The sequence below is a fragment of the Schistocerca serialis genome, chromosome 4 (genome assembly GCF_023864345.2).
Source record: "Schistocerca serialis cubense isolate TAMUIC-IGC-003099 chromosome 4, iqSchSeri2.2, whole genome shotgun sequence".
Classification (NCBI taxonomy): domain Eukaryota; kingdom Metazoa; phylum Arthropoda; class Insecta; order Orthoptera; family Acrididae; genus Schistocerca; species Schistocerca serialis.
In genome coordinates, this window is record NC_064641.1 from 361,515,384 (window position 1) to 361,527,837 (window position 12,454).

Genomic DNA, 12,454 nt, shown 5'->3' on the forward strand with positions numbered 1-12,454 from the left:
GGAGCACAGTTCCATACAGAAAAGAAGTTCCTTGGATGTTATTCATAGCGACTGGAGAAGGTGAAAATGGGAGGAGACAAGATCAGATGAGTAAGATTGTGTGTGGAATCGCTTCCCAGCACAACTCCTATATAGTGCTTTTTGTCTGTCTTGCAGGATGTTCACAGGCATTTTTTCATCTACATCTACATCTACATTTATACTCTGCAAGCCCCCCAATGGTGTGTGGTGGAGAGCACTTTACATGCCACTGTCATTACTTCTTTTTCCTGTTCCAGTCGCGTATGGTTCGCGGGAAGAACGACTGCCGGAAAGCCTCTGTGCACGCTCGAATCTCTCTAATTTTACATTTGTGATATCCTCAGGAGGTATAAGTAGGGGGAAGCAATATATTCAATACCTCATCCAGAAACATACCCTCTCGAAACCTGGACATCAAGCTACACTGCGATGCAGAGCGCCTCTCTTGCAGAGTCTGCCACTTGAGTTTGCTAAACATCTCCGTAATGCTATCATGCTTACCAAATAACCCCATGACAAAACATGCCACTCTTCTTTGGATCTTCTCTATCTCCTCTGTCAACCCGAGCTGGTATGGATCCCACACTGATGAGAAATACTCAAGTATAGGTCGAACGAGTGTTTTGTAAGCCTCCTCCTTTGCTGATTGACTACATTTTCTAAGGACTCTCCCAATGAATCTCAACCTGGCACCCGCCTCACCAACAATTAATTTTATATGATCATTCCACGTCAAATCATTCCGTACGCATACTCCCAAATATTTTACAGAAGTAACTGCTACCAGTGTTTGTTCCACTATCATATAATCATACAATAAAGGATCCTTCTTTCTATGTATTTGCGATACATTACATTTGTCTATGTTAAGGGTCAGTTGCCACTCCCTGCACCAAGTGCCTATCCGCTGCAGATCTTCCTGCATTTCGCTGCAATTTTCTAATGCTGCAACTTCTCTGTATAATACAGCATCATCCGCGAAAAGCCACATGGAACTTCCGACACTATCTAATAGGTCATTTATATATATTGTGAAAAGTAATGGTCCCATAACACTCCCCTGTGGCATGCCAGAGGTTACTTTAATGTCTGTAGACATCTCTCCATTGAGAACAACATGCTGTGTTCTGTTTGCTAAAAACTCTTCATTCCAGCCACACAGCTGGTCTGATATTCCATAGGCTCTTACTTTGTTTATCAGACGACAGTGTGGAACTGTATCGAACGCCTTCTGTAAGTCAAGGAAAATTGCATCTACCTGGGAGCCAATATCTAATATTTTCTGGGACTCATGAACAAATAAAGCGAGTTGAGTCTCATACGATTGCTGTTTCTGCAATCCATGTTGATTCCTACAGAGTAAATTCTGGGTTCCCAGAAATGATATGATACGCAAGCAAAACACATGTTCTAAAATTCTACAACAGATTAATGTTAGAGATACATGCCTATAGTTTTGCGCATCTGCTCTTCCCTGCTCTGCCCTTCCTGAAAACTGGGACTACCTGTGCTCTTTTCCAATCATTTGGAACTTTCCATTCCTCTAGAGACTTGTGGTACACGGCTGTTAGAAGGAGGGCAAGTTCTTTCGCGTACTCTGTGTAGAATCGAAGTGGTATCAAGTCAGGTCCAGTGGAATTTCCTCTGTTGAGTGATTTCAGTTGCTTTTCTATTCCTTGGACACTTTTATTTCGATATCAGACATTTTTTCGTTTGTGCAAGGATTTAGAGAAGGAACTGCAGTGCGGTCTTCCTCTGTGAAACAGCTTTGGAAAAAGGTGTTTAGTATTTCAGCTTTATGTGTGTCATCCTCTGTTTCAATGCCATCATCATCCCAGAGTGTCTGGATACGCTGTTTCGATCCACTTACTGATTTAACGTAAGACCAGAACTTCCTAGGATTTTCTGTCAGGTCAGTACATAGAATTTTACTTTCGAATTCACTGAACGCTTCATGCATAGCCCTCCTTATGCTAACTTTGACTTCGTTTAGCTTCTGTTTGTCTGAGAGGTTTTGGCTGCATTTAAACTTGCAGTGAAGCTCTCTTTGCTTTTGCAGTACTTTCCTAACTTTGTTGTTGAACCACGGTGGGTTTTTCCTGTCCCTCACAGTTTTACTTAGCACATACCTGTCTTAAACACATTTTACGATTGCCTTGAACTTTTTCCATAAACACCCAGGATTGTCAGTGTCGGAACAGAAATTTTCATTTTGATCTGTTAGGTAGTCTGAAATCTGACTCCTATTACTCTTGCTAAACAGATAAACCTTCCTCCCTTTTTTATATTCCTTTTTACTTCCATATTCAGGGATGCTGCAATGGCCTTATGATCACTGATTCCCTGTTCTGCACTTACAGAGTCAAAAAGTTCGGGTCTGTTTGTCATCAGTAGGTCATGTAGTAGCATCACTTCATGCTGTCCTCCTAGTCACTATTCTTGGATTGTACATGCAAGCCATCTCAGTTGTTGACAATCAATGTCAGAAGTGATGGTTACACTTTGGGGAAGCAATTCATAGTATACCACATCATTGCTGTTCAGTTAGATACATAACATTTTCTTTTGTGGGTGTGCACAGGTCTTCATACAGGGAGATGCTGCTTTGTTTAGGCTCAGTCATTCCATTCTTTTCCTTATGTTAGCATAAAAACATCATTTATCACCACTGGTAATGATACAAGATAGGAACGGTTTGTGTTGTTCACAAGCCAATTGGTTTGCAAGCAAGCAGAGATGCACTTATGACCATCTAATGACTTTTGCGATTTTGGCTTAGAGCATGTGGTACCCTTATACATGATTTTTGAACCTTCCCCATAGCATGAAAATGTTGCATGATGGTGGAACAATCACAGTTCACCACGTTTCCTGGTTCTAGAGTACACTGATGCAAATTACCTTTTCTTAATGCCTTTAAACAATCTTCATTAAACATCAAAGTCTTCCTGAATGTTGAGAGTCACTGATGTCAAGACAATCCTCCATAAAACAAGAAAACCATTTTCTTGCCATGCTCTGTCCAGTGGCATTATACCTGTACAGTACACAAATGTGTCTTTCTGCCTCCACTGCTATTAGCCCTCTATTGAACTCAAACAGAAGAACAGATAAAAATGTTCTGATTTTGCCACTTGGCACTGCATTTTCTAGCGATCACAGCTCCACTCACTATCTCTAAATGGCAATATGACAATATGTAAAGACAAGGATCAACAGTGAACTACAAATACAAAATGACAATTGCTAATGAAACCCTCAGCAACTGGAATACCAACATACAAAACAAAAACACTATGAACTTATGCACAAATGTAACACTTTCTATTAGGTAATAGCATCTTAATAGTTTTTTGGGCACTAAATCCATATCTGACATCAGATTTTTCTGATGCATGTGTTTTTCTCAGATCATGACTTAACTATATGTTAGAAAATTTACAAATCATGTTACTGTAATTTCGAGTATGAATAAAATCCATGATGGTCTATAAGTAATTTACGAAATAAAAGTAACAACTAACCAAATAGTTCATACACTGAGTTAATAATAGGCATATAAACAAGACTGAGGACTTTGGTGACCTGTGGTTGGATCCTCCTTCAAAGCTATATTTACACACACACACACACACACACACACACACACACACACACACACACACACATGCTCACACGTGCACACACACACAGAGAGAGAGAGAGAGAGAGAGAGAGATATCCGTATGGCTACGTAATACTGGCTGACTGCATTGTGCCAGCATAAGTGCACACACAGGAATACAACACCAGTGAGCTCTTTCCAGAGACAGGGAGGGGACATTGTGTAGAGAACATGGTGATGTGCAGAGGTGGTCTGTGAGGAGGAGGCAAAACAAATGTGAAAGAAGACTGTGAAAGAGGATGACAGTGCAGGATGAGTGAAGTTAGGTTCATGGAGCAGATCAGAGGTGGGTGTGGGACAGGGACTAGCAGTTGCCAGAAGGATTACAGGATCAAAGATTGTGTTGTAAGGACAACTCTAATCTACATAATACAGAGAAACTGGTGTTGGAGGGAAAGGTCCAGATGACACACGCTATAAAGCAGTGTTCATTCATGTGTTGTGCCACTGGGTGGCCAACACTGCCCTTGGTGACAGATTGGCAGCTGTCATTCATACGGGTGGACAGTTGAATGGCAATTATTTCATATAAAACACTGTAAAGAACTGCAAGAGAGGTAGTATATTGCATGACTGCATTCGTGTGTGGCCTTGCCTTCAATATGTTGTCCTATGATGGAACTGGGGTAGGGTGTGCTGTATGGATGTATTGGACAGGTCCTGCATTTGATCTTCCACAGTAGTATCACTTATGTGGCATGGGAATGTGAGTATGAGTGGCTTAAGGATGGACTGGGATGTTATGTAGATTCAATAGGTGGCAGTATGCCACTTTGGGAGAAATGGCAATAATGGTCGGTAGGATGTTCATCATTTCTGGACATGATGATAAGCAGTCAAAGCCTGGCAAGGAATATGGCGCAGTTGCTCCAGTGCAGGGTGATACTGGATGAGAGGAGGGTGTGCCTTCCCACCAGGTTTTTGGGAGCAGATACAACATGAAAAATCACTCAGTGGACTAGGATTAAGGCATAATGGCCAACTGTGAAGGTTTTAGTAAGACCTTCACTAAAATGAGCAAGGAATTGCTCACAATTGTAGATACACACCCATGGGTGGTCACAATATATGGGAAAGACCTTTTGGTGTAAAAGGGATGGCAGCTATCCTTATAGAAGAACTGTTAATGGTAAATGATCTTGGTATGGATGAAGCTTTAGATTGAGTCATCAGGGAGCTGGGGGACAATGTTCAGGAAGGTGCAATGCTTGGCTAAGGAGGTCCAGGTGAAGTGAAGATATTGAAGCTGTGGAAGAATGAGGGTAGGATGACACTGGACCCTGATCCTGAAAATATCATCTATGGACCTGACCTGGACAAGGGGTTTGGGAGTCCACCATCGACTACTCTAGATGGCCCACAAACAAATTGATCATGCAGATGCCCTTGACAGTGCCATGAATTTGTTTTTGTATCTTCCTCTGAAAGGAGAAGAAGTTACGTGTGGGGATGAAGTTAGTTAGGTGCATAAAACATCAGTTAGTGGGTTTAGTACTGGCAGGATGCTGATAGATTTAGTGTTGATAGTTGAAAGGCCATGGTTTCAGTAGATATTCATATACAGGTAGGGAGCATCAGCATTGATGAATAGGATTCCAGGTGATAATGGGGTGGTGATGGTTGAGAGATGATGCCTCTGATATAGGAAACTATATGTAGACAGCAGATAGCAGGCATTAGTCATCAAAAGCTGAGAGCAGTACACAATTACATCTAGTCAAAGAAGGAAGGTGCCAAAGATAGGGCACTATGGGCCAGAGATGCCACACCTCTGACAGAAATGAAAATAATCACTGTCCTATAAATAGGCCCCTGGGCACTTACAGTGTCCTATAGAGGAAACAATCTTCCTTCAGCTTTCTTTCCTGTTTTACAATTTTTGTTCCACTTTATTTTTAAGGAGATAAGCTAGAAACAAAACACTAAATTCCATAGTGGGAAAGATTTATCTAATTTCTCAAATTACAAAATAAATTCAATACTCTTGAAAGAATATGAGAAATAATTTATGATAGTCTTTAGCTATCCTCTAAATGGAGTCTTGTCAGCCATAGACTTCATAAACAAGGACAACTGTGATTATCGACTATAGTTACTGATTAGAACCTACAGGCCCATTGAGTTACACTTACAGTAGTAAAAATGTTGAATCTAATTAGTACTTATCTAAGTGTTTGGAAACAAATATTCATAGCAATTAATAGTTTGTTACGTGGTAGTCTAACAGTTTGGCAACAAGAGAAGCGGCACAAAACTGGATTGCACACTTTCCTTTTCTCTTATTACAATTGACTTACTTGAAACATTCAGCTGATCCTCTTCTTTGGATACACGAATGTGTCGATCTCCACAACTTCATCTCTGAAGAAACAATGCTGGTTAGAGGGATTAAAAAAATCTTTCTCTCTCTCTCTGGTCTTCAAATGACTAGGTACTCTCATAATACTTTCAATTCAGTTCTGATATATTTTCATTTCTACAAGTCTCACATAAGTATACAAATTCTTGCAAGTCAATTGCATCTTTAACCATCAGATGCAATTGAGTATATTTACAATGTGGTGCATTTAATAACCAGCAGAAATTCAAAGATAGTTCATGCTTCTAGCAAGTCTAACACGCAAATTAAAAGTCTCTAGTCAAATCATATTTCATTTGTTCATAACAATTACAATCATTACACTGTCAAAAAATAACATGTGCTTACTCTCTGTACATTACATACACCTTCTACAGCATGAGCGGCAAACATTTGTCTGCGCTGATTGACCGTCATGATTGCAGTATTCTCCTGATACATGTCCATCCTGCACATACTAAAACTGGTGGCGCGGTAGACACATCTTTGCTCTCCCACACTCATACTTAAAATATTGAGTGTTCAAAATGGTGGAATACCGAGTGTCTCTAGAATTTACCCTGAAATTTTCAAGGCACTACAGTACAATTACAATCAAACTACTTAGTTGAGAAGCCTGGTTAATTATGAAATTTTGGAAAACAAAAAATACATAAACTTATATCACATTTTGTACAAAACAATTTTGGAATAGCCATTTTCTCTGCTTTTCTCTTTTTCCAATAATGTGAACTCTCTCATCCTCCCATGCAGTGTCCAGAACTTGCTTTCTAGAAGGTCTGCAATGGTGCTGATCTCCCAATGCTTCTTCTTGCATTCTGTCCAATTTTCAGATATGAGGTGGTTTTGTATCTTTGATTATTCTTGGTGATTTTGGGCTCCTGAGATAAACTGTTGTAGAGTCTTCTTCTTCTTTATCGTCACTTTGTCCCACATCACTTAGGGTCGGCGTTGCTCTTCTGGATCCTTCTCCTCCATAGTACTCTATCCATTGCCTCTTCCTTCTTCCATCCTTTCTCCCTTAGGTCCCCAGATATTTTATCCTTTCACCTCGTATTCAGTCTTCCTCTCCTTCTTGCTCCTTCGGTCTTTATATCTTCAATTCTGTTTCCGATATACTCTTCCCATTTTCTCTGTAAGTGTCCGTACCACCTTAGTCTGCTCTCTTGTATCTTTTTCCCCATGGGTCCCACTTTCACAGCTCCTCTAACAAATTCATTTCTAATCCTGTCCTTCCTTGTTATCCCACACATCCACCTCAGCATTCTCATTTCTGCCACTTCCATCTTCCTTTCCTGGGTACCATGTCTCTGCCCTGTATATCATAGCAGGCCTTACCACCGACTTGTACACTTTCCCTTTCAACCCAATGCTCACATTCTTGTCACACAACACACCACTCATTTTCCTCCAGTTGTTCCAACCACAATTTATTTGGTGTTGTACCTTGCTTTCCAGTCCTCTGTATTTAAATTTGCAGATCGATTTCAGCTCATCATCCTGGATCTTGCAAGACCTCATCTGCACATCCTTCAGTGCTAAGTATTCTGACTTTGTCCTGCTAATTTTCATCCCTCTTTCCTCTGGTACCTTCCTCCAATCTTCCAGCTTTTCCTCAAGTCTGTTGATGCCCTGCTTACAAAGAACCACATCACCTGCAAACATCATATTCCACGGCACTTCCTTCTTCACATCTTTCACCAGCACATCCATAATTGGGTCAAAGAGGTAGGGACAAAGTGCAGACCCTTGATGTAACCCTACTTTTACTGGAAACTCCTTTGTCATGCCCACATTACTTCTCACCTGTGTCATTGTTCCTCTGTACATTTCCTTCACTAACCTCACGTACTTCTCTGGCACACACTGCTCTCTCATATTTCGTCCCTTGGGACTCTGTCATATGCTTTTTCCAAATCAATGAAAGCCACATGTAGATCAGCTTGTAGCTCCCCATGTCTCTCCACTATCTACCTTAAAGCATGTATTGGATCAGTCGTTCCTCTTCCAGGCATGAACCCAAACTGTTCTTCACACACCACAGTCTCCTTGCATAATCTTGCTTCTATAACTTTCCCAAATTTTCATTGTGTGTGCCTTCCATTTAATACCTCTATAGTTACTGCAGTCCTGCACATCACCTTTCCCCTTAAATATTGGGATCAGTACACTAGTTCTCCACTTGTCTGGCATCTCCTCCTGTCGCCAAATCTTCTTCATTAAAGCCCAAAGGAGCTCAATTCCCTTTTTACCGTGACACTTCCATACCTCAATGAGAATCTGGTCTGGGCCAACTGCCATCCCATTTTTCATCTTTTCAACTGCCCGTTCGGCTTCATCTCTACTTATATCCATCGTTAATCCTTCGTTTAATACTCCTTCCTCAGTTTTCACTCTTACATTTTCTTCATTCAACAATTTCTCAAAATAATTCAACCACCTTTGGATTATTTTTCCATGGTCATGCAGAATTATTCCTGTTTCATCTTTCATTTGTTTTATTGCTGTTAGATCCTTAGAAGCTTTATCTCTTGATTTGCTTATCCGTATCAGTTGTCTGATATCCTGATTTTTCCATAGTTGTTCATATGCCTCCCTTACTGATTCAGCTTTAGCTTTAGCCACGGCTCATTTTTCCTCCTTCTTTGCACTTTTGTATGCTTGCCCATCCTCAGCACTTCCGGACATATCCCACTTCCTCTTAGCATCTTTCTTTTCCTTCACAACCTTCTGCACTTCTTCGTTCCACCACCATGCTTCCTTATCTTTTGGCACCCCTCTCCCAGATGTTAACCCTAACACTTCCTCCCCGGTCTTCCTTATAACATCACTATTTATTTTCCACCACTCCTGCACACTCTCTGCCGATTTTACCTTTCCCAGTACTTTTTCCCTAAACTCCTCTCTCAAATTTTTATCCTTTAATCTCCACCACTTAATTTTCCTTTCACATTGATTTATGTGCCTCTGTCTTTTACATACTTTCATCTCACAATCTGCTACAATCAACTTATGTTGTTTTGTTATTTCTTCACCATATATGACCTTAGTATTTCACACCTCCCCACTATTTTTCCTTTTATGTATTATGTAATCAGTTAGGCTTTTATTTTCACCACTCCCGTATGTTATTACTTTTTCTCTTTTTCTTTGGAAGTAGGTACTCATAATCACTAGATCAAAAATTGTGTATCTCCGCAAAAAAAAGTAAAATTCGATGGAAAAAAGAAATCGTGTATGAGTTGTAAGGACGAGATATCAAAGCTAAATGAACGTATAAAAAGTCTACAATTCATAATCGGTACTCTAAAACAGGATATAAAAGAACTTCAATCGGGAAAATACGGGAAGCAAGAAGACACGGCCTCCACAGGAAAATGGGAATCAGTGACCGAAGAAAACTCTATCCAGGAAGATAAATCTCAAAGAAGCAGTGTAACTTTAATACAAAAAAACAGTGTGCAAAAATCGAGTGTAGTAAATCATGGAATACAGCCATCTGAAGAAAAACTGTTGCAAGGAACTGAAAGTAAACAAAAACGTGTGCAAACAAATAACTATAGCATGGTAGCAGAAAAGCATGAAAACAGATCAAACTTTCCTCGAAATCGCGAACTTCCAAACATACCGGTAGTGAAAAGTAAACTGTCAAATTCTCAAAGAAAGTTATTGACTGATTCTAATATCGTGTGCAAAAACAGAGTCAGTGTCCTATCAGAAAAAACGAACAGACAAAGTGAAGCAGATATACAAACGAAAGTTTCGGAACCGAAAACAACAAACGAAAACAGTCAACGTAAAAAACAAGATGCTGGCATTATTTATTTATTTTCTGATAGTCATGGAAAAGGACTGGCAAAGATCATGAACGAAAAATTAATAAATGAAAGTGTTATAGGATTTGTGAAGCCAGGCGCTCCACTGCGAGAAGTTACTCAGCATATTGACACACACAGTAACCATGGAAGTTGTAACTCTTGCATTATTTTAGCTGGCGCAAACGATGTCTACAAGAACGAGGCAAAATTCGCTTTGCGATCTTTAAGGGAAACATTGGCAAAAGTTATGGACATGAAAGTTTTCGTAATAAGCATCCCTATGAGACATGATCTCATCAAAACATCGTGTGTGAATACAGAAATCGAAGCAACCAACCGAAAGTTCGAGAAAATATGTAAGCTCTTCAGCAATGTGACATATATTAATGCAGACAGTCAAAAAAGAGAGAATTTCACTACCCATGGATTGCACAGAAACACGAAAGGGAAAGTAGCACTGTGCGATGCAATCATGAAACAATTAAACCGAAATCAGCTAGGCTTAGTACAGCCTCCAATTGCAGCAGCAGCAGCAACGGAATCACCAATTTCAAATAAAGAGAATATCACTCCAATGACTTCAGGAAGTGTTGAAGCGGCAAGAAGAGGATCCCCATCTAGCCTGGTTGCGGTTCCTCAAATTACAACTCCAAAAATTACAGCAGAAACGCCATCACACTACAAGTCAACTCGCCCAACACGAAACAGGAAAGAACCACAACGTTTTTTATGGCAAGTGGTTCCAGAGAAATGTTGATTTCATCTTCTAAAACATCGCTCTGGAAAGAAAACTTCAATTGTAAAAGTGTTAAAAATGATATGTCATGTGCAGCTGTCGAACATAAGGTAGGCCAAAACAACCTAGTAAATAAGTCATCGTCGAAATTTATGCTCCTGCACCAAAATGTACAATCCTTATCAAATAAAGTTAGTGAGATAGAAATATTATTAGAAGATGAGCTAAAAGAAGTGTCTGTTATATGTGTTAGTGAGCACTGGTTATCCGAAAATATGTTACATCACACAAGGATAGAGGGCTTTACCCTTTCATCTTTTTTTTGTAGGAAAACCTCCATGCATGGAGGAACATGCATATATGTTAGAGAGGACGTCAAACACGAAAATTTAAAGTTCACTAACCAGCTAGGGGAAGAGCAAAACTTCGAAATTTCTGCTACAGAACTGACAAATTTAAATATAATTGTTATTTGCATATATAGAAGCCCAGATGGAAACGTAACTACTTTCATTGAAAATCTTGAGAAGGCACTTAACAGTATAAAAATAGTTAGTAAAACAACCATCATATGTGGTGATTTTAATATAGATTTCAATAAGAACTCAAAAGACAGATTAAACCTTGAGGCCTTATTAAAAACATACAACATACATACAACTATCAAATCCCCCACCAGAGTCACCAAATCGTCAAGCAGTGCTATAGATCAGATACTAATAAATACAGATAAATATTTATACAAATCTGGAAATATGAATACAGGTTTCAGTGATCATTATGCACAGTTTATTGAATTCCCAGTAGACACTGCAGGAAATACTGAACAACAAATGACAAGAAAAGGTAGAAATTTTAGCAAGCACAACCTAGAACACTTAAGGCACTTACTGAAAAAAGAAACATGGAATGATATAGACAACTATGAGGACACATGTAAAAAGTTTGACATGTTCATGGAAATATTCTCCCATTATTTCAATATTTCTTTTCCAGTTAAAAACCAAACATTAAAAACTAAAAAAAGAAATGTTACATGGCTGACGAAAGGCATTAAAATATCATGTGCTGAAAAGAGAAGACTTTATGAAATCTCAAAAACACAAAATGTTACAGAAGAATTTCTGGTGCATTTCAAGAATTATAAGAGAGTGCTTCACAAAGTCATAAAAGAATCTAAAAGAACAACAAATGATCACCATATAAAAATGGCCAGGAACAAAATGAAAGCCATGTGGAAGATAGTCAGAGAACAAGTAGGAAACGAGACCTCCCAAAATGTAAATCTCCAGGTAATCCAAGATGGCAAAAAAATTACAAATCCAGAAGAAGTAGCCAATGCTTTTAATACTTACTTTGCAAATATTAGTGAAAAATTACTATCTGACATAAAATCTTCAAATAAAAATCCTGCTACAACACCATCCAATCAAAATAGAAACTGCAACTCTCTATTTCTTACTCCAACCAACCCTAAGGAAATTATACTATCAATAAGAGAGTTAAAAACAAAATTTTCAACAGGTGTGGATGAGATTCCAGATTATGTCATTAAAAATGTGGGGGACCTCATTGCAATACCATTAGCCCACATTTTCAACAGTTCATTAACAAATGGAGTCTTTCCTTCCTGCTTAAAGACAGTGAAACTAAAACCACTGTTCAAAAAGGGTAAGAAAGAAGACATAGCCAATTATAGACCTATTGCCTTGCTATCTACATTTTCTAAAATACTAGAAAAAATTTTTCATAAGAGGTTGCTAGATTTTCTAGAAAAGTGCAAAATATTATCCACAACCCAACATGGCTTCCGGAAAGGCCGATCAACAGAAACAGCAATATATGAATTTCTGGGT

At 39.1% G+C, this 12,454-nt stretch overlaps 1 protein-coding gene across 1 annotated transcript; it reads right to left on the reverse strand.

Moving 5' to 3' along the window:
- Positions 1-8,672: 8,672 nt before the first annotated feature.
- Positions 8,673-9,032, reverse strand: LOC126474461 (uncharacterized). Its single transcript, XM_050101934.1, has one exon. The coding sequence runs from the start codon at positions 9,030-9,032 to the stop codon at positions 8,673-8,675; it is 360 nt and encodes a 119-aa protein (XP_049957891.1).
- Positions 9,033-12,454: the final 3,422 nt, after the last annotated feature.

Bases quoted from the DNA above. Each gene is read 5' to 3' on its own strand.
- LOC126474461 (XM_050101934.1), bottom strand. From the start codon at position 9,032: ATGAAAGTATGTAAAAGACAGAGGCACATAAATCAATGTGAAAGGAAA.